The sequence below is a fragment of the Macaca thibetana genome, chromosome 11 (genome assembly GCF_024542745.1).
Source record: "Macaca thibetana thibetana isolate TM-01 chromosome 11, ASM2454274v1, whole genome shotgun sequence".
Taxonomy (NCBI): Eukaryota; Metazoa; Chordata; class Mammalia; order Primates; family Cercopithecidae; genus Macaca; species Macaca thibetana.
Window position 1 is genome coordinate 42,039,930 of NC_065588.1, and position 20,667 is coordinate 42,060,596.

General features: G+C 33.3%; 1 protein-coding gene across 1 annotated transcript in view; it reads left to right on the plus strand.

The window, feature by feature from the left end:
- ARID2 (AT-rich interaction domain 2) overlaps positions 1-20,667 on the plus strand; it is a 188,494-nt gene that overhangs the window by 85,537 nt on the left and 82,290 nt on the right. Inside the window, exons 4-6 of the mRNA XM_050746848.1 lie at positions 5,023-5,156; positions 11,239-11,457; positions 15,290-15,357. Of these exons, the coding sequence (XP_050602805.1) occupies positions 5,023-5,156; positions 11,239-11,457; positions 15,290-15,357 (421 nt within the window). The remainder of the gene's footprint in view (positions 1-5,022; positions 5,157-11,238; positions 11,458-15,289; positions 15,358-20,667) is intronic.

A 20,667-nucleotide genomic window follows, 5' to 3' on the forward strand; every position in this document is an offset into this window, starting at 1 on the left:
TGAGAAACACAATTGGGTAGGAAACTCCTGTGAAATAACCTTTCTTCCCAAACTCTGATATTTGTTCATTATCTTCTGGCAATTAAGTTTGGAGGGAAATCAGATCCTGATTTAAATGTTCTATGTAATTTTTTTTTTTTTTTTGGTGGGGGCAGGATGGTGGTTCTGGATAGTTCTAAAAACCTTCTCTATTTTTGAAGCTTAAATCTTTGATCAAGATATGTCTGAGTATTTTTCTATTTTCTTTACGTTTTGCCTGGTGACCCATGTACCCAGACACCCTAGCCCCAGGGAACTTTTTGATGTTTACATCCTTTCATGCCTTTCAGTTAAAGACATTCTTCTGTTACATCAATGATTTTTGCTTCTGTTTCATTTTTTCCAGTCTCTCCTATAGGACTACCGGTTTTAAAATTTTTTCTTTCTGTGTTTGAGCTTTTATTTATCATACATATCTTTCATTTTTGTCCACTACTTACTTCCATTAGTTTATTTCCTTTCCATATAGAACAGTTTCTTAGGCTTACTTTGTACATTACTGATGTGATCTACACTGTCAAATTTACTCTTTAATGCTCTCTTGTATCTCTCTCTTTTGGAAGTCCTGGCAGAGAAACTTTATTGTTTTTATGGTTTCCAAGCTACTGTACATGATTTTTTTGCCTAGTGTTTTCATCTTGAAGTTACCACATCAGTGTAGGTCCCTGTCGCTGGATGACACCAGTCATTCCATGCTGGTGCTTCTCATAGTTGCTTCACATCCCCTTGGTCTTTGGGCTCATTTTGACAAAGAAGTTACAAGTTGAAGTTTATAAAGGACCTTGCTTTCTTGGAAAACCACCTATTTCAACCCAACTTTCAATAATTCTTTTAAAAAATAGTTGTTACTCTCTGATTCCCCTTTTGAAACACATTGTCACTTTCTGTAGCTCCCCAGGAGCTAAGGGAAATCCAAATTGAACTTGCCTTTTTAAGTGTATCGGCCTACGATCCACCAGACCATATTACTCTCTCAAGATGTGCTTTGCAAGTTGGCCTTGTGGATCCTTGAAGTTGCTTTAAATTTATCAGAATTTATAAAAGTTTTTAACTGAGAAATTATGCTAATATCTCTTCATTTTTCTCTCTAAAGTTTATTGTAATTGGGTTTAAAGGAAGAAGTAAATATGAGTCCTTGCCCTGTCATCTTTTTTTTGTAACGTTTCAAAAGGTTTTGTTAATATGGAAGTGTTTCTGTCATAGAGTTAATTTTTTTTCCTTTATCCAAGAGTAGTCAAGAGTTTTCTTGATTGGTGGTGGTGGTGGTTGTTACAGTTTTAGTTTCTAAGTATTCTACCAAAATATTTACAGATGATGTTATATAATATCTGAGAATTGCTTTAAAAAAATCTGGGAGAGATTTGGTTGTCAAGATGGGTAACTGTGGTTGTAATAAAACAAGATTGACCGTAAATTGATATCTATTGATAGATACTCTTATGTTAGTTTCTGTACTTTTGCATATGGGTTTGGAATTTCGCATAAGAAAAAGTTAGTTCTAATTTTACAAGAATTTGATTTCTTCTAAGAAAGAAATTTCTTGAATTGCATTGTGGTTAGAAAATGTGCCCTATACAACATGTAATCTTAAATTTATTGTAGTTTTCTGTGTGAATTGATATATGATCAGTTTTAAAATTTCCATTAAGATTCTAAAAGGAAGTCATTATGTGTCCAATATCATCTTGGTGATGATATTCAAGTCTTCTGTGACCTAATTTATTTTTTTGTCTACTTAATCTGTCAGATATTATAAGAGATACGTTAAATTTCCCCACAGTCACTATAGTAGTGCTCATATTATTTGATGCTGTTTTGAATGGACTCTTTTTCCCCCATTGTATTGGTCACATTTAAACTTTTTCTGGATTACAATATTTCACTAGTTTTGAGTTAAATATGTAATGTACTGGCAGGTTACTATAGGAGCTCAGCAAATACTTTTTTGAATAATATGTTAACTGTTCAAAGTTATGTCGTCGATTTTTGAGGAGAAAGAGAAAGAAATGTGCAGTCTAGCATTTGTAGTTTAATGGGTGAATACAGTAGATCTGTTGATGTGTAAACTCAAGGTCATGTTAGAGAATGAAACCAGAACACTTGCACTTTGAAATGTAACTTTGTGTTTTAGCTGTGTTCTCTAGTTGGTTAATACTTTTTAGTTTTTAGAAGTATAACTGAAAAATCAAGAAAACCAACTTTGTGCGTATTTATTGAGAGGGTGCCAAAATCTTTTTGCATCTCATTTGGAAATATTTAATAATGACAGTGAGAACAAGTACTGGCCTTCAAGCCAGGGAAATAAAAATTTCAAAATCATAACAGCCTAAATCATAAATTTCTGGGGATTGGAATTGTGCAAAGAATCTGCTTGGAAGAATACTGTTAGATTATTACAAGGGACCAGAAATGATGTATTTTTAAAACCTAATGAAACTTTGCATTATATAGGGTTTTATGTATATAATAATATATATGGTTTATGATGAGTATATAGTGTTGTCAGTTCACTCCACATCTCTTATGTTCCATTTTGGGTGTTTTGGAAGGGACGAGTTCCTGTTTATAACCTTTCTTTACTAACAATGTTGTTTTATCTCCCGGCTGTTATGAAAAGTGTGTGTGTGTGTGTGTGTGTGTGTGTTTTGAGACGAAGTCTTTGCCCTATCGCCCAGGCAGCTGGAGTGCAGTAGCGCAATCTTGGCTCACTGCAACCCGGCCTCCCAGGTTCAAACAATTCTTGTACTTCAGCCACCTGAGTATCTGGGATTAGAGGCGTGCGCTACCACGTCTGGCTAATTTTTGTATTTTTTAGTAGAGGTGGCATTTTGCCATGTTGGCCAGGCTGGCCTCGAACTCTTGGCCTCAAGAGATATGCTTGCCTCATCTCCCAAAGTACTGGGATTACAGGTGTGAGCCACTGCACCCGCCCTGAAAAACATGTAAATTTTAAATCTACTGTACTGAATGATAACTTATGAAGAGCATCCTAAACCTGTTATTTAGTGATAGGATTTTGATTTTAAAATTCTAAATCTTCATTGTTATTTTGATTAGATAACAATTATTTCATAAAGATTATTTATCTGTAGTCTGTTTTAACCGTTCCACAATGAGTTCAAACAATTCTAAAAGATTGTACTATCTAAAATACCTCTATGAATACTATTATCCAAGTGATTTTATGTGACATATATTACCCTTCATTTGCAGAAAAGATACCACATAAATTTTGAGCAGCTGTGTTTCCAGTGTACTGTTTATGTCTACATTTATATATATTTTTTCTTTCTGTGATACCTGCTTTAGCAATTTAAAAAGAATGGGCTTGATTCATTTACCTATTTAAGTTCGTTGTGGGTTTATACTAGAGAAGGACTGCCCCCTTTTAATCATCTTTTTGTTCTGTTTTATGTTTTTAGACTGTAAATTCTATCTGCAAGGGACATACTCACAGTCAGGTTGAAATGGGTACACTTGCCTACCATTTTCAGTGCTCAGTTATATCTGTGTGTATGTCTCGGCTTCAGTATGTTTTATCTACAACCATAAAGAAAAATATTGGATTCATTATCTATCAAGCTACCTGCTAGGAAAGAGTTTCTTGCTCAAATTAGGCTTATGTGGGGAACTTGGAAGTAATGGAAAGGGACAGTTTAATTCTTTTCCAGGTTCAAGGATGTGAATTATCGTGCCTTGTAAAGCTGGAAGGGGAAAATGAGGAATGATAATGATTTTTCATGCCATTAATTTTTATATTTATAAAATTATAGCTTCCATTCATCCCTCCTTGAAATTTAAGGTTTAGTACTAAAAATAATACTTCCAGGATAATCTTACATCTTCATTGATGCCCACCTCCCCTACCTCAGCTGTCTTAAAAAAGCAGAGGGTAGGTAGCTGCCGAGCTTTTAAAGTAGCTCCAAATGGACTCAGCGCCTGCCTAGATTGGGAATGCTAAAAGGATTGATCTGTAAAATAATCACATGTAGAACTTTTCTTTGGTACATATAAGTTAGTGTATATCAATCTGTTTAACTCCTTACCTGTGAAGTATAGTAACAGCTATGTTAGTGTTGTGTTTGACATGGTTTCGACTAATTGTTTCCCTGTTTTAAAATCACATCTTACTTGGGAATCTTACTATAAACTGGTAGATGATGAGGTATTATGAATTTGAAAATTTAATCCTAGTTAAGATTGATTATACTCAGTAATGGTGGTACAGTGGGGGGATACACTGTCTTATAAATTGGTCAAAATGTATTAGGCATACTACTTTTAGATTGCAGTTTGGCCATATTGATGTCTAAAATGAGCATACCTTTCTAATACCTATTAAGAGAAAATATAAAACAAGTGTATGGATTAAGTTTATTACCAAAAAAACAGAACTGAAAATACCCTAAATGTATTGCTAGAGAACTATTTGAATTCTAATGTATCAATAGGATCAAATACTGTATAGCTGTTACAAAAGAATGAGGTAGTACAGTATGTGTTGGTATATTTAGACCTCTAAAATATATTATTAAATAAAGATATTCTCAGAAAATATAATCAGGTTTGCACATGAGCCTGTTGTTATTGCTGATAAGTGAATTTGTAGAGGTCAGGGGTTAGAGAATCTTCTAATTTTCACATTGGTTTTTGTAATGACCATATATAATTTTTACAAATAAATAAAGGTATTGTTCATCTACATGTAGTTTTCATCTGATATGCTCTATTTTTGTATTGTTACTTGAGTAGTGGTGTGGTCTTTTCTGAAAATATAAAAATACTTTTAGAACCATTGCATTGTGTTTATCTGCAGTTTATCTTGCTCTAAACTGAAGTTACTGTTCTAATATAAGAGGTTTATGGTATTTTTATTAATTTTTTTAGATTATTGTTTAGAAAAGGAAAACATACGTAGTGAGAGTTAAAAATAAGATAATAAATCTATTTTTAAATGTTTGCTGTGCTGTTTTTCTGTTTTAGTTACCTAGAAAAGTACGAGAAAGTTCATCATTTTGGGGAGGATGATGATGAGGTACCACCAGGCAATCCAAAGCCACAGCTTCCTATTGGTGCAATTCCATCTTCCTACAATTACCAGCAACACAGTGTGTCAGGTAAATATCACTGCAAATTAACAGGATATAGGTCCGCAGTTTTGAATTAGGAAAATAGACATCATCCAATGAGTTAGTCCCTTCCTTTGCACATGAGAACACTTAAGGCCTTAAGGTAATGCAGCTTTCAAAGATTGACATCTAATTGGTATCAGAGCCCTTTCTATCACAGGTTGCTTGAGAATTTTAGTGGCAGGAATTTTTAGTTATAAAACACTTTCAGTTTCAAGTAATGATTTTTCCTTATTGCTCTGACTTATGATCAGTTTATACTAAATAGTCACTAAAATAAGAAGAGGAATATCCTGTTAGGAATCAGGAGACCAAGAATTTTCTTATAGAGTCTATTAGATTTTCTAACATTAATGGGATTTCCAGCATCAGAATTCTCAGAAATGTTTCTAATTATTCTATTTTCGTGCCCATGGTACCAGGAAGACTTTTTTTCACTTGTCATTCTTGTAATGGTTATAGAGGAATCCACAGCTTGAAAAAAGCTGGACTCAAATTGGATAAAAACCAATCCGAGTGTTGATACTTTCTTGAGTGGAGTAGACAGGGGCTCCAGTTTTCAGTGCCTCTGGAGGTCAGGACTGTGATGGCTAGGAAGAGAGGTCTAAGGAGATAGACATCTTTGTTTTTCCATTCACTAATATTTGGCCTAAAAAAAAAAAAGAGATACTTTTTTTTAAGCTATGTTCTTTATAAAAATTACAATTATTCTAAATATTTATTATTATTACTATTTACTGGTACTAGTTCTGTACTCTTACAGGTTGTCCTTGGATTTATGCTGTCTCATTTGTGGACTATCATCAATATCATCCACTTTTTTTTTTTTTTTTTGCATTGTCTATTTTCATAGTTTCTTAAAAGTTGAATTTGACTTCGTATTTCTTCCCTAATCAGTAATGACTAAAGAAATAGAATCTTCTTTTAGAATCTGTGATCTCCATTAGAAGAGGCTTCATCTGATGCTTTTGTATAATTGGGGTAGGAGTGAAGCAGGGAGTGCCAACCAAACCTAGCTTTGTTTTTAATGAATAGTTTTTACTGCACGAACCAAGAGTAAAGGAGAATATTTTAAGTCACCTTTAGAAATGCTTGCTAATAGTTTATGCTGATAAGATAAAATGGGGTGACTTGTTAGGTGATATGCTGCTTGTTTCTAAAAAGAGCTAATGACTATTATCTAATTCAAGGATGTTATAAAAGGTATTCCTACATCGAATGAGATGTTGTACTAATGACCTTTAAAGATCATTTTCAACTTACAACTCTGTGTGATCTGTGTATTACAATAACAGCAGAGCTATTAATCCTTGTATCTTAAATAGAGTTTGGTGTCTGCTACTACTGTTCCCAAACAAACACTTTTCTATGTTTGGTCTTGTTTAAAATAGATTTTTCCCCTGAATCTGTTTTTTTTTCCCATTTTCTATTGATCTGCTTTAAGAAGGATCATGTGAAATATTTTTGGTATTTCGGAAGCCTATAATGAAAGTTACTGATACAGCTACACAGGTTAAAGGAATGCCAGAATTGCTTAACCTGTTGTTATAACAGCCCCTTTCTGATATGCTATTATATGTCTGATTTGTTTTAAGAGAATCTAAACAGTTATGATTTATATGTAACATGTTTAACAAAGTCAGGATTGGAGATTCATGAAGAGGAAGAAACTGGGAACTGATGGGGAACATCAATTTACAGAATATCTAATTCAAACTGAAAAGGAGTAGAATTTCAGGGCAGCATTTATACTTTATATTTTTCTAGAAAGAGCCATAGCAACATCATGACAGTATTCTAAAAATTGACATGATTATCAACATATGAAGCAAATAAGTCATTAACTCATTTTTCTTTTAATGTGTTATTAAGGAAAATAGAGTAAGCCCCGTGTGTGTGTGTGCGCGCGCATGTGTTCTAAAAAAAAAAACCCACCAAAATGAAATTATCTAATGATAGATTGAGAATATTTAAATAAATTTATTTAGAACTTTGAGAAGATTTGTGTTTACATCTTTGGTCGTACAGCCTTATTCCCCTTGTAGCTTTAGATAAATGTATTTATCCAGAGGTACTTTTATGGTTAACATTAAGAAAAGCTGTTCTAAAATATTTTGAGTGGTAGTATAATAAATTTCAGTGGTTAGTAGTGCTAGAATATAGAACATCGTACACTGATAGAATGTGGACCTGAATTTGCCTTTGAGGATATTGACTACTTTTGGCCAATAACTAAATGGCAAAAAAAAATTATGGATTTTGCTTTAAGCTTTAAGATTCTTCAATATTGGCATCCATACATAGTGGTTTTATTATTCATTTGCATTTCATACTGTTTTTGACATTGCATACCTAATATTTTGGTTTCCTTCTTTCTCTTTTTTTCCTTCGTATTGATTGGGTACAATCATTTCTACAGAATTATTGGGTGGATTATTATTATTATTATTATTATTTAATCCAACTCAATCATTTTAATAAAGTGAAGCCAAGTACCTGGTCCATATGCATTTTTGGTACTTAAATTTTGGGTTTCATGCAGGAAGATATAAAAATTTTTTATTAACTGTATTTGAGTAAAGATTTTCTTTAAGTGTTACATATTCTAACAGACATTTGGACTACAACAATCACTGCCAATGTATATGGACAGAATATATCATAGAATTTCTACAGTGTACATAAACAACATTCCAGGAACAAATCTCCCTTTCTTCTAAATTGAAAACAAAGAGAATTGACTGCCTCAGATTAAATTTGTCAGTAGTGACCCACTTGTATAAACTTTAAATCAAGAATGTTGAAAATATGGATGGGCACGGTGGCTCACACCTGTAATTCTAGCACTTTGAGAGACTGAGGCTGTTGGATCACCTGAGGTCAGGAGTTTGAGACCAGCCTGGCCAACATGGTGAAACCCTGTTTCTACTAAAAATACAAAAATTAGCCGGGTGTGGTGTTGCATGCCTGCAATCCCAACTACTCGGGAGGCTGAGGCAGGAGAATTGCTTGAACCCAGGAGGCAGAGGTGGTAGTGAGCCGAAATCCACAGCACTCCAGTAGCCTGGGCGACACAGTGAAACTCTATCTCAAAAAAAATAATAAACTTCCCACCTCATTCCGGTTATAAAATTATAGCTACTCAACCGTATCTCTTTGAGGGAATGAAAGGAGGATCTTAACATTTTGTAAGCATTTTCTCCTACATAATTATCTTAGGAATCTTTAATTCGCCAAATAATTATAATAAATTGGGGCTTTCACTGTTATCTGGACTCCCAAATGAAGTGGACTTTGCTATTAATGTATGCAGTCTCCTATCAAATGAAAGCAAGCACGTCATGCAACTTGAAAAAGATCCTAAAATCATCACTTTACTACTAAATGTTTAAATATAATTAAAGGATATTTCATAATTGTTATGTTTATTTATCTTACTCTAATTGAAGATGTCTTTGACAAAGTCATTCAGGTAAGGATATATTGAATGGAGTATCTGTCATTTTACAGTAGGAAATAGAACAATTCTAAGATCATATTGAAAACACATAAACTTCAGGACTGTGACAGATAAGGAATATGGGTTCCACATTTTTTTCTGTTCAGATTTACCTGAAAGCTATGTGGAATCTAAAAAATATAAATTAATTGTTGCTAAGACTTGGCTTATCATCAATCCAGTTTGCAGTATAGAATATGAAAGTCTGCTCCTATATTCATAGAAGTTTCATTACTTTTTCTCCAGATATTTATTTGATGTTACTTATGAGAAATTTCATTTATAAGGATTATCAAAAGTGAACAATATATTCTTATTGTCCAGCTTTAAATGTTGTAAAGAATCTGTGTCATAGCCATTAATAACTGTGTTGTAGAATTTCTTCATTGTGTTGGAGACACTCCTAGAATAGTTTAGAATTGAAGAGGTGTGTCTCTTCAACTGTCCGCATTTCAAAATGAAATTCTTTACTTACATAATTTTCTTCTGTGGTGTGTTGTGACAGTAGATTTCTACTTGCACCCTACTTAAAGAGATTGTATGTGTGTGTGTGTGTGTGTGTGTGTTTTAACTTTTAAAATATTCAGATATTTCTGAAATATTCTTTCCATATTGTTGTTAAGAGATAGGTCTCACTCAGTAGCGCAGGCTGAAGTGCAGTAGCTTAACTGTAGCTCACTGGAACCTTGACCTCCTGGACTCAAGCAATCCTCCCAGCTCAGCCTCCCAAACAGCTAGGATTACAGCACACACCACTACAACTAACAAATTGTTAAATTTTTGGTAGAGACAGCATCTCATTATATTGCCCAGACTGGTCTTGAACTCCTGGCCTTGTGATCTTCCTGCCTCAGCCTCCCAAAGTGTTAGGATTATAGGCATGAGCCACCATGCCCAGCCTGAAATCATCTTAAATGTTTAAATTTTAGTTTTTTGCCTTTTCCCTTAAACTTGTTACAGCTTTATTTGAAACAATGTACTTGTGATATTTGTCTCAGGACATAGTTGCCAAGGTCTAAACTACCCCCGTTAGGATTCAGTTATTTCTAAAAATACAACTTTTTTATGTATGTGAATTATGATTATATAGTATCTTAGTTTCTGTAAGCCCACTTTTTCCCATCTTCAAAGTTTTTTAAATGTTTTAAATTAATTCTCCTGTGGAAAATCTTAGTTGCTTTGGTTTAGGCAAAGATTTCTTAGGACACAAAAGCAGGAACCATAAAAGTAAATATTTATAACTCAGACTTCATCAAAATTAAAATTTCTGTTTAAAGACACTTAAGAAAATGAAAAGATAAGCCACTGACAGGGAGAAATTATGCGCAAAGCAAATATAAAACAAAGGACTCATTTAGAATATTTAGAACTGACAATATTAAGTGCTGGCCAAGATGGAGAGCAATAGGAACTCTGTATATTGCTGATGGAAATGCAAGATGTTACAGCCACTTTGGAAAACAGTTTCACAGTTTCTTACAGAGTTAAGGATACATTTATGTGTGACCCAGTAATCCCACTTCTAGGTATTTATGCAAGAGAAATGAAAAAAATATGTCCCCACAAAATTCTGTCTGTGTTTATAGGGAGATTTATTAGTACTCACCAATAATTGGAAACAATCTAAATGTCCCTCAACTAAGGAATGGATAAACAAACTGCATTTAAAAAGGTATGGACTACTGATGCACACATCAACGGGGATATGAATCTCAAGAGCACTTTGCTAAATAAAAGAAACCAGACAACAAAAGACTATATTGTGTGATTCCACTTATTTGGCAGTTTGAAATAAAATGATAGGAAAGGAAATTTGTAGTACCTAGTGGTAGGGGATGGAATTGAGCGTGAGAAACTTTTTGTAGTGATAGAAATACTCGTGTCTTGACTGTGATGATTTAAACTATACATCTGTCAAAACTTAGAACTGTAGAACTAAAATTAGCATGGGTTTTACTATGTTAATGATATTGCAGTAATTTGGAACAAGTCCTTTGAAATGCAATAGTAAAAAGTGTAGGTTAGTCTGGGCACAGGGCTCATGCATGTAATGCAGCACTTTGGGAGGCCACAGCAGGAGGATTGCGTAAACTCAGTAGATTGAGACCAGCCTGGGCAACATAGGGAGATCTGTCTCTACTAAAAATAAAATTAGTTGGGCATAGTGGCGCCTTCCTGTAGTCCTAGCTACTCAGGAGGCTGAGGTGGGAGGGTCACTTGAGCCTGGGAGATTGAGGCTGCAGTGAGCTATGATCACGACATTGCACTCCATCCTGGGCAACAGAGCCAGACATGTCTCAGAAAATAAAAAAAGTGAAGACAGGTCAATTAAAATACTGATTCAAAAATATTTTGGCAATGATGGCGAAATGGTATGTACGTTTTGGTATTTTATTACCTTTTCAATAATGTAATTTTAATAATTAGTAAACCTAAGAAGTTTTGAAAGTCTAATCAGTTTATGTTTTATATATATATATAAAATAAAGCTGTGTTCTGTATTAAAGAGATATTCACCATAGAGGTAACTGATCTTTGATATACTTAAGGTATTTTTTTTTTCTGTGTTAGATTATCTGCGTCAAAGTTATGGGCTGTCTATGGACTTTAATTCGCCAAATGATTATAATAAATTGGTGCTTTCACTGTTATCTGGACTCCCAAATGAAGTGGACTTTGCTATTAATGTATGCACTCTCCTATCAAATGAAAGCAAGCACGTCATGCAACTTGAAAAAGATCCTAAAATCATCACTTTACTACTTGCTAATGCTGGGGTGTTTGATGACAGTAAGTTTTAAGCTGAATGTATTATATAATTATTCTGTAAAAGTTTTTGTTTGTTTGTTAACATAACAGCATTCTTTATTCTGTCTTTTTATATTAAATGCATTATTTAAGATAATGAATGTTTGGGGGATTTTTAACCTTAAATATTTAAATAGTAATTTTGTCTCAGTGTTTTTGAAGTAAAAGTCCTGGTTTTTAAGTTGGAGTAATATATAGGTTTCCTGAGTTGAGATGATTACTTGCTACAAGATTTTGACAAAGAAAACTAGAATCTGGAAGAAATTGTTTTCTGAAGTCTATTTCTGCTAATGTGTGGCTATAATTTTTAACTAAAATATTTTAGGTCAATGCATTTGAAAATTTGCCTTCTAAATCATCAAAGTAAGGCTTATCAAAGGCTTCATATCATTTTTACTTGTAGGATTTGCTAGTTGTGGGTTTTGATAAATCAATTTATTTATCTCTTCTGAAATTATCTCTTATTCAGGCTAGATTACCACACAGATCAGATTACTCAGTTTTCTCTTGCAGTTTAATACAGATGTAGAAATAATATTTTGAAATCTTTCCCTGCTCAGTTTCTCTTTTGTAAAATATCTGTGTTAGCTGAAGTTATTGGTATAAAATTATTTCTTGCTTTCAGACTCTCCCCAATTCCAACGCCATTTTTTGCTAGAAGTATATCCTATTCCAGTGTAAGGTATTGACATACATTGAAAGTATTTTATCTTTTAGGAAATTATATATATAGCACAGTAGCAGAGTCTTTGAGAAAACCTGTTGTAAAATTTTATGACTTTTTTGTTTTTTAAATAGCGAGACAGCAAAATAATTTATTTTTCTTCAATTTGATTTGGGTCAAGTAGTGTTTTATTTGGGATTATCTAGGTAGGATTCTTTGAAATTTGGCACATATTTTATATTGAAAATGATTTTAAAATTAAATAAAAGTGAAAATTAGTTTCTTAACTTGTCCAAAACTATTCTTAGTTACATGGGTGGGGATGGGGGAAGAAAGATGCTTGCTTCTCAGTTTTTGTCATAATTTTGAAGATATAAATTTGATGGCTTTTCACATCACTTTTATATTCTTTGATTTCCATTATTTTATTTTGAGCTTCCAAATACAACTTTCAGCATTTAATGTAGAATGGAGTTGAAAATTGTTTCACATTTTTTAGAAACCTTAAAATGAAGCCTTTGAAAAGAATTTATATTCTCAAATCAGAATAATTTTAAGTCTTAACATTTAATCATTGAATAGAATTACATGTAAATAATTTAAGTTGGGTATATGATAGAAGTATTCTTACCAGTTTGGGTGCACTAAGACAAGACCTTCTTTCGACCTAATTTTTCTTCATGCATTCTTCAGGCATTTTGTTTAAAAGACTAAATTATTATGTAGTATAATAATGCTAAACAGCATTAATTTAGCAAGTGCCATTTGGGTATAGTTTCTGTCATTCAAAGTCACAGAAAGTTTAGTTCCAGAGTACGTAGGGACTTTATGAAGAGCTTATATTTCAAACAATAGTTTTACATGATAAAAATAATTCTCTTTGGAGTTTGAAGGTTATAGATATATTTTATTTGGTTAGACTTTGAGAGGCTTCAATTTGATTTTTAGGGCATGAGATTTTAATTGAGAGAGAAATGTAGATGCCACTTCTTTTAGAAAGTAGAATATTTACGTATTTTGTGTGTTTGAAGAAGTATAATAAAAATTCTATGTGATAAGAAATTTCATTTTTCAATTTTATGTTTCTACCCTGTATTCTTTTCCCAGGGATGTTATTTGCTTGGTGGGTTTTTTTTGGGTTTTTTTGTTTGTTTGTTTTTTGGAGTTTTTTTTTTAGAGACAGAATCTTGCTCTGTCCCCCAGGCTGGAATGCAGTGGTGCAATCTTGGCTCACTGCAACCTCCGCCTCCAAGGTTCAAGCAGTTTCGTGCCTTAGCCTCCCAAGTAGCTAGGACTACAGGCAAGCACAACCACACCTGCCTAATTTTTATATTTTTAGTAGATACAGGGCCTCATGTTGGCCAGGTGTGTCAAACTCCTGGCCTCAAGTGATCTGCCTGCCTTGGCCTCCCAGAGTGCTGGGATTATAGGTGTGAGCCACCATGCCTGGCCCCCAGGGAAGTTTTTTATAAGGTTTTTTTTTCAGGACAAAGAAAACCTTGTCTGCCTTTGGTGGTGTGTGGGCTTCATTTTGCTGGTTAAGCTGCTACTTATATATAAATTTGGTATTTTATGAAATGCTTTTTGAGGTCACTGTAGTTAATTTGTTTATTCAAAACATTTGTATCTGTTCTTTATATTACTTCCTCATGACCTTAATTTCAGTAGTAAAATCATTAGTGAACATAATTTATGTTTAAAATGTTATTTCTCACCCTTTTAAATATTTTTTAAGATGAAAATTCTTATTCTAGCCAGAGTACTTCACAAACTTTATTTTACTCAATTTTAACTCAATATTAGGTTCATACTTAAAGGGTAATAAGATTGCCCAAGAGTTCATAAATCTCTTATGAGAGAAAACATACCAATTTGCTGTGCTTCTCATAACACATCCAATAAGGAAGCTTAAGGTTTTGTTTTTTTAAAGATTAATGTTCATAACAACTAGTTTTTCTTTTAACAGTTGTCATTGTATAATTTTCTTTTTGTTTTCTAAAACCAGTAGCTTTCATCACGAAATTAATGTGATAGTTGATACAGAATTTACTTAATTTTTAAGGGCAAAAACATATTGTATCACCGCTTAGACATTTGAATCATACTGCTTTATAGTCTGATCCCATATTGACAATTTGAGCTAGCAGCATAAAGGAGAAAAAATAATACAGGATGTAACTATCTATATGCCTTAAGTTTTTTGGTGGGGAAGTAAGGGCCGCATGTGGATGAGAGACAGAGTATTATTAAGAAGAAGCTTATGAAAACAGATGGTTTGACTTTTCAAAAGTCATAAAGTCGTTGATAAAGCAACTTTATCGAGAAACACAAACTTGATGTAGGCCTGAGAATTTTCCTTAAAGGAGATTTATGGGAATTGTGGGAATTATTTCCATGGAGTGCCTTGCTCTCTCTGTTTTTTGAATTGTGAATTATGCAAGTATTTTTGAAATTAATATGAAAATTTTAAATGATAGCCTGGAAATCTAATAGCAATAACCTCAATTTGATATTTTAATATTTTTCTTCTGTATAAATGAAAGCCAATGTGGAGTAACTCTTAAGTACTCTTCGCCTCTTTATTGTCTGTATGATTATTATGAGAAAGAGTCCATATTATTAATTTGTAGGAACACGAATTTTCTTTAAATCTGGAAACAGTGTATTTCAAAAGAAATTATCATGACTATCATTTACTATAAAATAAGTTTTAGTGCACAAGATATATTAAGATGTAGTTTTATTGTGTTTCCAAGCCTACCTATTATTAAATAATTAATTGAAAGAATTGGCCAGGTGCGGTGGCTCACGCCTGTATTCCCAGCACTTTGGGAGGCCGAGACGGGCAGATCACGAGGTCAGGAGATCGAGACCATCCTGGCTAACACGGTGAAACCCCGTCTCTACTAAAAATACAAAACATTAGCCGGGCATTGTGGCATGCACCTGTAGTCCCAACTACTCGGGAGGCTGAGGCAGGAGAATGCTGTGAACCCCGGAGGCAGGGTGAGTGCAGTGAGCCGAGATCGCGCCACTGCACTCTAGCCTGGGCGACAGAGCGAGACTCTGTCTCAAAAAAAAAAAAAAAAAAAAAAAAAGGAATTTATTGCATTTTATTGAATGTACTATTATTTATTTATTTATTTTTAGCTTTAGGATCCTTTTCCACTGTATTTGGAGAAGAATGGAAAGAGAAGACTGATAGAGACTTTGTTAAGGTAAATCATTTTAATAAAATGTCGAATCATTGAGTTACATGTAGCTAAGCCAACAATAGGTCAGTGGTTGCTTATTTAATAAACATAATACTACCTATACTTCTATCTTTACCTAATACATATGCCATATGCAACGATTTTAAAGTTGTGATTGAGTTGAGTGAAAAATCTTTTAGAATACCCACGAACAGACATAAAATTTTCATTGATTTCCATGAATAGTAGCTTACAACAATAGCAATAAACAATTGAATGACCCTCTTCTCAACTGGGATTCTGAGGATGGGTTTCAGGAAGTTTTCATTTGTATGTGTGTTCTGAAACTATGCAATTCAGAAAGGAATGAAGGGCCAGACCTGCGATCAAATCCTCAAAAAGAACAGGTTTGAAAGATTAGTAAGTAAATAATAGTAAGTAAGTAAGTATAGTAAGTATATAAGTAAGTATAGTAAATAATAGTACATTTTCTAGAGGAAATTTTCTTGGCGTGTATTTCTGAAACAAAATGTAGTTGTGAATTTCAAGTGAGAAACTACAAAAAGACTTGAGTAAATTGTTTTCTCACTAATACTTGTCTAACTTTGCTGGGTCTCAAGGAAATACAGGATGCTTCTTTTATTTACTGTCTGAGGGTACATTTTTTAGTATTACTATTAATAGAACATACACATTAAACATTATTGTTTAAACACCTTTTCTTTAAAACTCACGAGATGCATTCAAGTATGCTTACTCTTCATTCTTGCTGTGACTTCAGCTAAAATTTCTACATCTATTCACTTTGTTTCTTAAAAGTAACTCTCTTGGGCTGGGTGTGGTGTCTCACACCTGTAATCCCAGCCCTTTAGGAGGCTGAGGTGGGAAAATTGCTTGAAGCCAGGAGTTCAAGACAAGCCTAAGCAACAAAGCTAGACCCCATCCCTACCAAAAAAAAATATATATATATATATATATATATTTTTTTTTTTTAACTTCATTATACAAAAATATTAAATAATTAGCTGAGTGTGGTTGTGTGCGCCTGTAGTCCCAGCTACTAGGGAGGTTGAGGTGGGAGGATTGCTTGCTTGAGCCTGGGAATTTGAGGCTGCAGTGAGCTATAATTGTGCCACTGCACTCTAGTCTGGGTGGCAGAGCAAGACCCTGTCTCTAAAATCAACCGATAAATCAATAAAAATAAATAAAAAATAAAATGATACTGTGGTGTTTTAGGGAGCTACTTTATTTTTTATTTTCATTTATTTACTAGTGTTTGATTAATCACTTAAATATTAAAAATCAGTTGTAAAAATTTTGATATTGTCCAGACAAAATAGACTAAGTTACAGAACAAAAAAGAGACAAAAAAGGTAATTACATAATGAAAAAAGGGATCAATGCAGCAAAGGGTGTATGTAACAATCATATATACACTCAACAGTAGAGGCCCCAGATATATAAAGCAAATATTAGTAGAGCTAAAAAGAGACAGACCCCAATGCAATTATAGTTGGGGACTTTACCCACTTTCAGCATTGGACAGATCGTCTAGATAGAAAATCAGGAAAGAAACATCAGACTTAATCTGCACTATAGACCAATTGGACTTAACAGACATTTATAGACTATTTTATCTAACAACTGCAGAATATACATTCTTGTCATCAACACATGGAACAGTCTCTGGGATAGATAATATAGTATGCCACAACACAATCTCAACAAATGTTTAAAAATTGAAATAGTATCAAGTGTCTTTTTGTATCACAATGGAATAAAAGTAGAAATCAATAATAAGAGGAACTTTGGAAAATGTACAGATATTAATACAAGAAAATTAACGTGCTCCCGAATGACCATTGGAGGTCAAGGAAGAAGTTAAGAAGGAAATTTAAAATGGAAACACAACATGCCAAAACTTATTGGATACAGCAAAAGCAGTCCTAAGAGGGAAGCTTATAGCAATAAATACCTACATCAAAAAAGTTGTAAGATTTCAAATAAACAACCTAATGATAGACCTTAAGGAACTGGAAAAGCAAACCAAACCAAACCCAAAATTAATAGAGGAAAGAAATTATAAAGATCAGACCAGAACTAATTTAAATGGAGACTAAAAAGACGAAGGATCAACAAAACAAAAAGTTGTTTTTGGTAAGATACACAAAATTGAGAAACCACTAGCTAGAATAGCTAAGAAAAAAGACAGAAGACTCAAAGTCAGAAACGTAAAAGGAGACATTGCAGCTGATACCACAGAAATATAAATGATCATTAGAGACTATGTTGAAATATTATGCTAATGAATTGGAAAACCTAGAAAAAAATGGATAAGTACTTGGACACATACAACCCATCAAGATTGAACCAGGAAGAAATGGAAAGCCTCAACAGACCAATAAAGAGTAACAAGATTCAATCAGTAATAAAAAGTTTCTCAACAAAGAAAAGCCCAGAACTGGATGGCTTATGGCTGAATTCTTCCAAACTTACAAAAAAGAACCACCACCAGTCCTTCTCAAACTATTCCAAAAATTTGAAGAGGAGAGAAGTCTCCTTAACTCATTCTTTGAGGCCAATACTACTCTGATACCAAAACCAGGCAAGGACACAACAGAAAAAGAAAACTTCAGGTCACTATCTGTGATGAACATAGATGCAAAAGTCCTCAACAAAATGCTACCAAACCAAATCCAACAACATATGAAAAAGACAGTGCAACCATCATTAAGCTGGATTTATCCCAGGGATATAAGGATGGTTCAACATATGCAAATCAATAGATGTGATACATCACATCAACAGAATGAAGCACGAAGATATGATCATCTCAGTTGTAGATTGGTCATACGTGGCTTTTATTGTTTTGAGGTATATTTCTTCTATGCCTAATTCCTTGAAAGTTTTTATCAAGCAGAAATGTTAAATTTTGTCAACTACTTTTTAAAAAAATCTTTTGAGATAATCATTATATCAAATGGGGGAAAAACTGAAGGCTTTTCCTTGATAAACTGAAATAAGATGAGGACACTCACTCTCACCTCTCTCATTCAACATTGTACTGGAAGTCCTGGCCAAAGCAATCAAGCAAGAGAAAGGAATAAAACTTCAGTACAAGTTGCAGGATACATTTCTTAAAAAAAAAGACATACAAATGGCTAAAATATATATATGAAAAATTGCTCAACATTACTAATCAGGAAAATTTAAGTGAGAACCACAATGGGATATCATCTCACCCCAGTTAGAATGGCTGTTGTCAGAAAGACAGCAAAATAACAAATGCTGGTAATAATGTGGATAAAATGGAACTCATACACTGTTGATGGGAAAGTAAATAGTACAGCCATTATGGAAAACAGTATCCCACTACTGGATATTTATCCAAAGGAGAGGAAATAGTATATCAAAGAGATACTTGTGTCCTCAATGTTCATTGCAGCATTATTCACAATAGACAAGATATGAAATTGACCAAAGTATCCAGTAACAGGTGAATGAATAAAGTTTTATATATATACACACACACATATATTTTTTATTACGTATATATACACAATGAAATACTATTCAGCCCTAAAAGGAATGAAAATGTGCTATTTGTAGCAACATGGATGGAACTGGAGGTTATTACTTTAAATGAAATAACCCAGACATAGAATGAGAAATACTTCATGTTCTCACTCATATGTGGGAGTCAGACTTGTTGATATTTTGGAGGTAGAGTAGATTGGTGGTTACCAGAGGCTAGGAAGGGTGAGAGGGTAGTGCACAACGAGAGGTTGGTTAATGGGTACAAATACCTAGTTAGATAAAAGAATAAATAATAAATTCTAGTATTTTATAGGACAGTAGCATGACTATAGTTATCAATAGTTTATATTTCAAAATACTAAGAAGATTTGAAATGCTCCCAACACAAAGAAATGATAAATATATGAGGTGATGCGTATCCCAAATACCGTTATTTGATTATTACACATTGTATGCATGTATTAAAATATCACAGGTACCCGTAAGTACATACAGTTGTTTTGTGTCCATAAAATTTGTTATTGAGCTATCTTGCAAATTTGTATTAAAGGAGAGTTGTTTTAGGAAATAGTAACTATTAAGTAGATTTTTCTTGTGGCATTTTACCTTTTCTTTATTGCTAGTCTTTAGGTTTAACTAACAAAAACTGCTAATGATAAGCTTCAACTAATCAAAAACTTTATTCTTTAGCAGTCTATTTTAAGTATTATAAATTGTCTTTAATGCATCAAGACTTATTTGACAATTTTGGAGGCCAAGTTAGGAGGATTGGTTGAGCCCAAGAGTTCAAGACTAGCCTGGATAACAGAATGTGACCCCTTTTCTACAAAGAAAAAAATAATTAGTTGGGCATGGTGGTGCATGTTTGTAGTTCCAGCTACTTGGGAGGCTGAGGCAGGAGGATCACTTGAGCTCTGGAGTTAGAGGCTATAGTGAGCTATGATTGTACCACTGCATTCCACCATGAGTAACAGAGTGAGACCCTGTCTTTAAGAGAGAAAAAAAAAAAGACTTTCTGGAAACTTTCATGTAGATCAGTATGATTTATTGCACTTTTTGTAGATTTTAGATGTTTAAATAGTTAGAAAATCCTTACAGGCTTGGTTTCTAACTAATATTCCCACTAGGGCGTTTTTCTTTTATAACGGAACTTTTTCTTTACTTAAGAAGAAATAAAATTAAAGAGTTATAGTTAGGCATGTAGCATCAATGGCTTATATAAAAATGATTTTATATTAATATTAGTTGTCATGTAGATTTGTTTTTCTATCATAAACATATTTTTACTTGAATTAAAAGTTAATGTAGACTATATATTAAACACTTTGCATAGTTGTCTTTATCATTTTTCTGTTTACACAGTTTTTTAACAAAACAGTTCCACTGTAAAGTATTTCAACAAATAGGAACGTATAATGTCTCTTCAGAGATGTACACATGAATTTTATTTAAATAATTTTATTTTTATTTAATAAAAACACATGAATTTGAATTAATAGTTAAATAGTGGGAGAAAAGAGAGAGAAAAAAATGTTTTCCTGGTTTTGCAGAGGTTAGTCTTTATTTTATTTTAATTGAGACAATCTTACTCTTATCACCCAGGCTAGAGTCCAGTGGTGCCATTGTAGTTCATTGCAATGTCCTTGGCCCCAGGAATCCTCCTGCCTCAGGATTCCAAGTAGCTAGGATTACAGACTCCTGCCACCATGCTTGGCTAACTTATTTTTTATTTTTTTGTAGAAATAGAGTCTTGATATGTTCCTCAAGGTAGTCTCAAACTCCTGTTCTCAAGCAGTC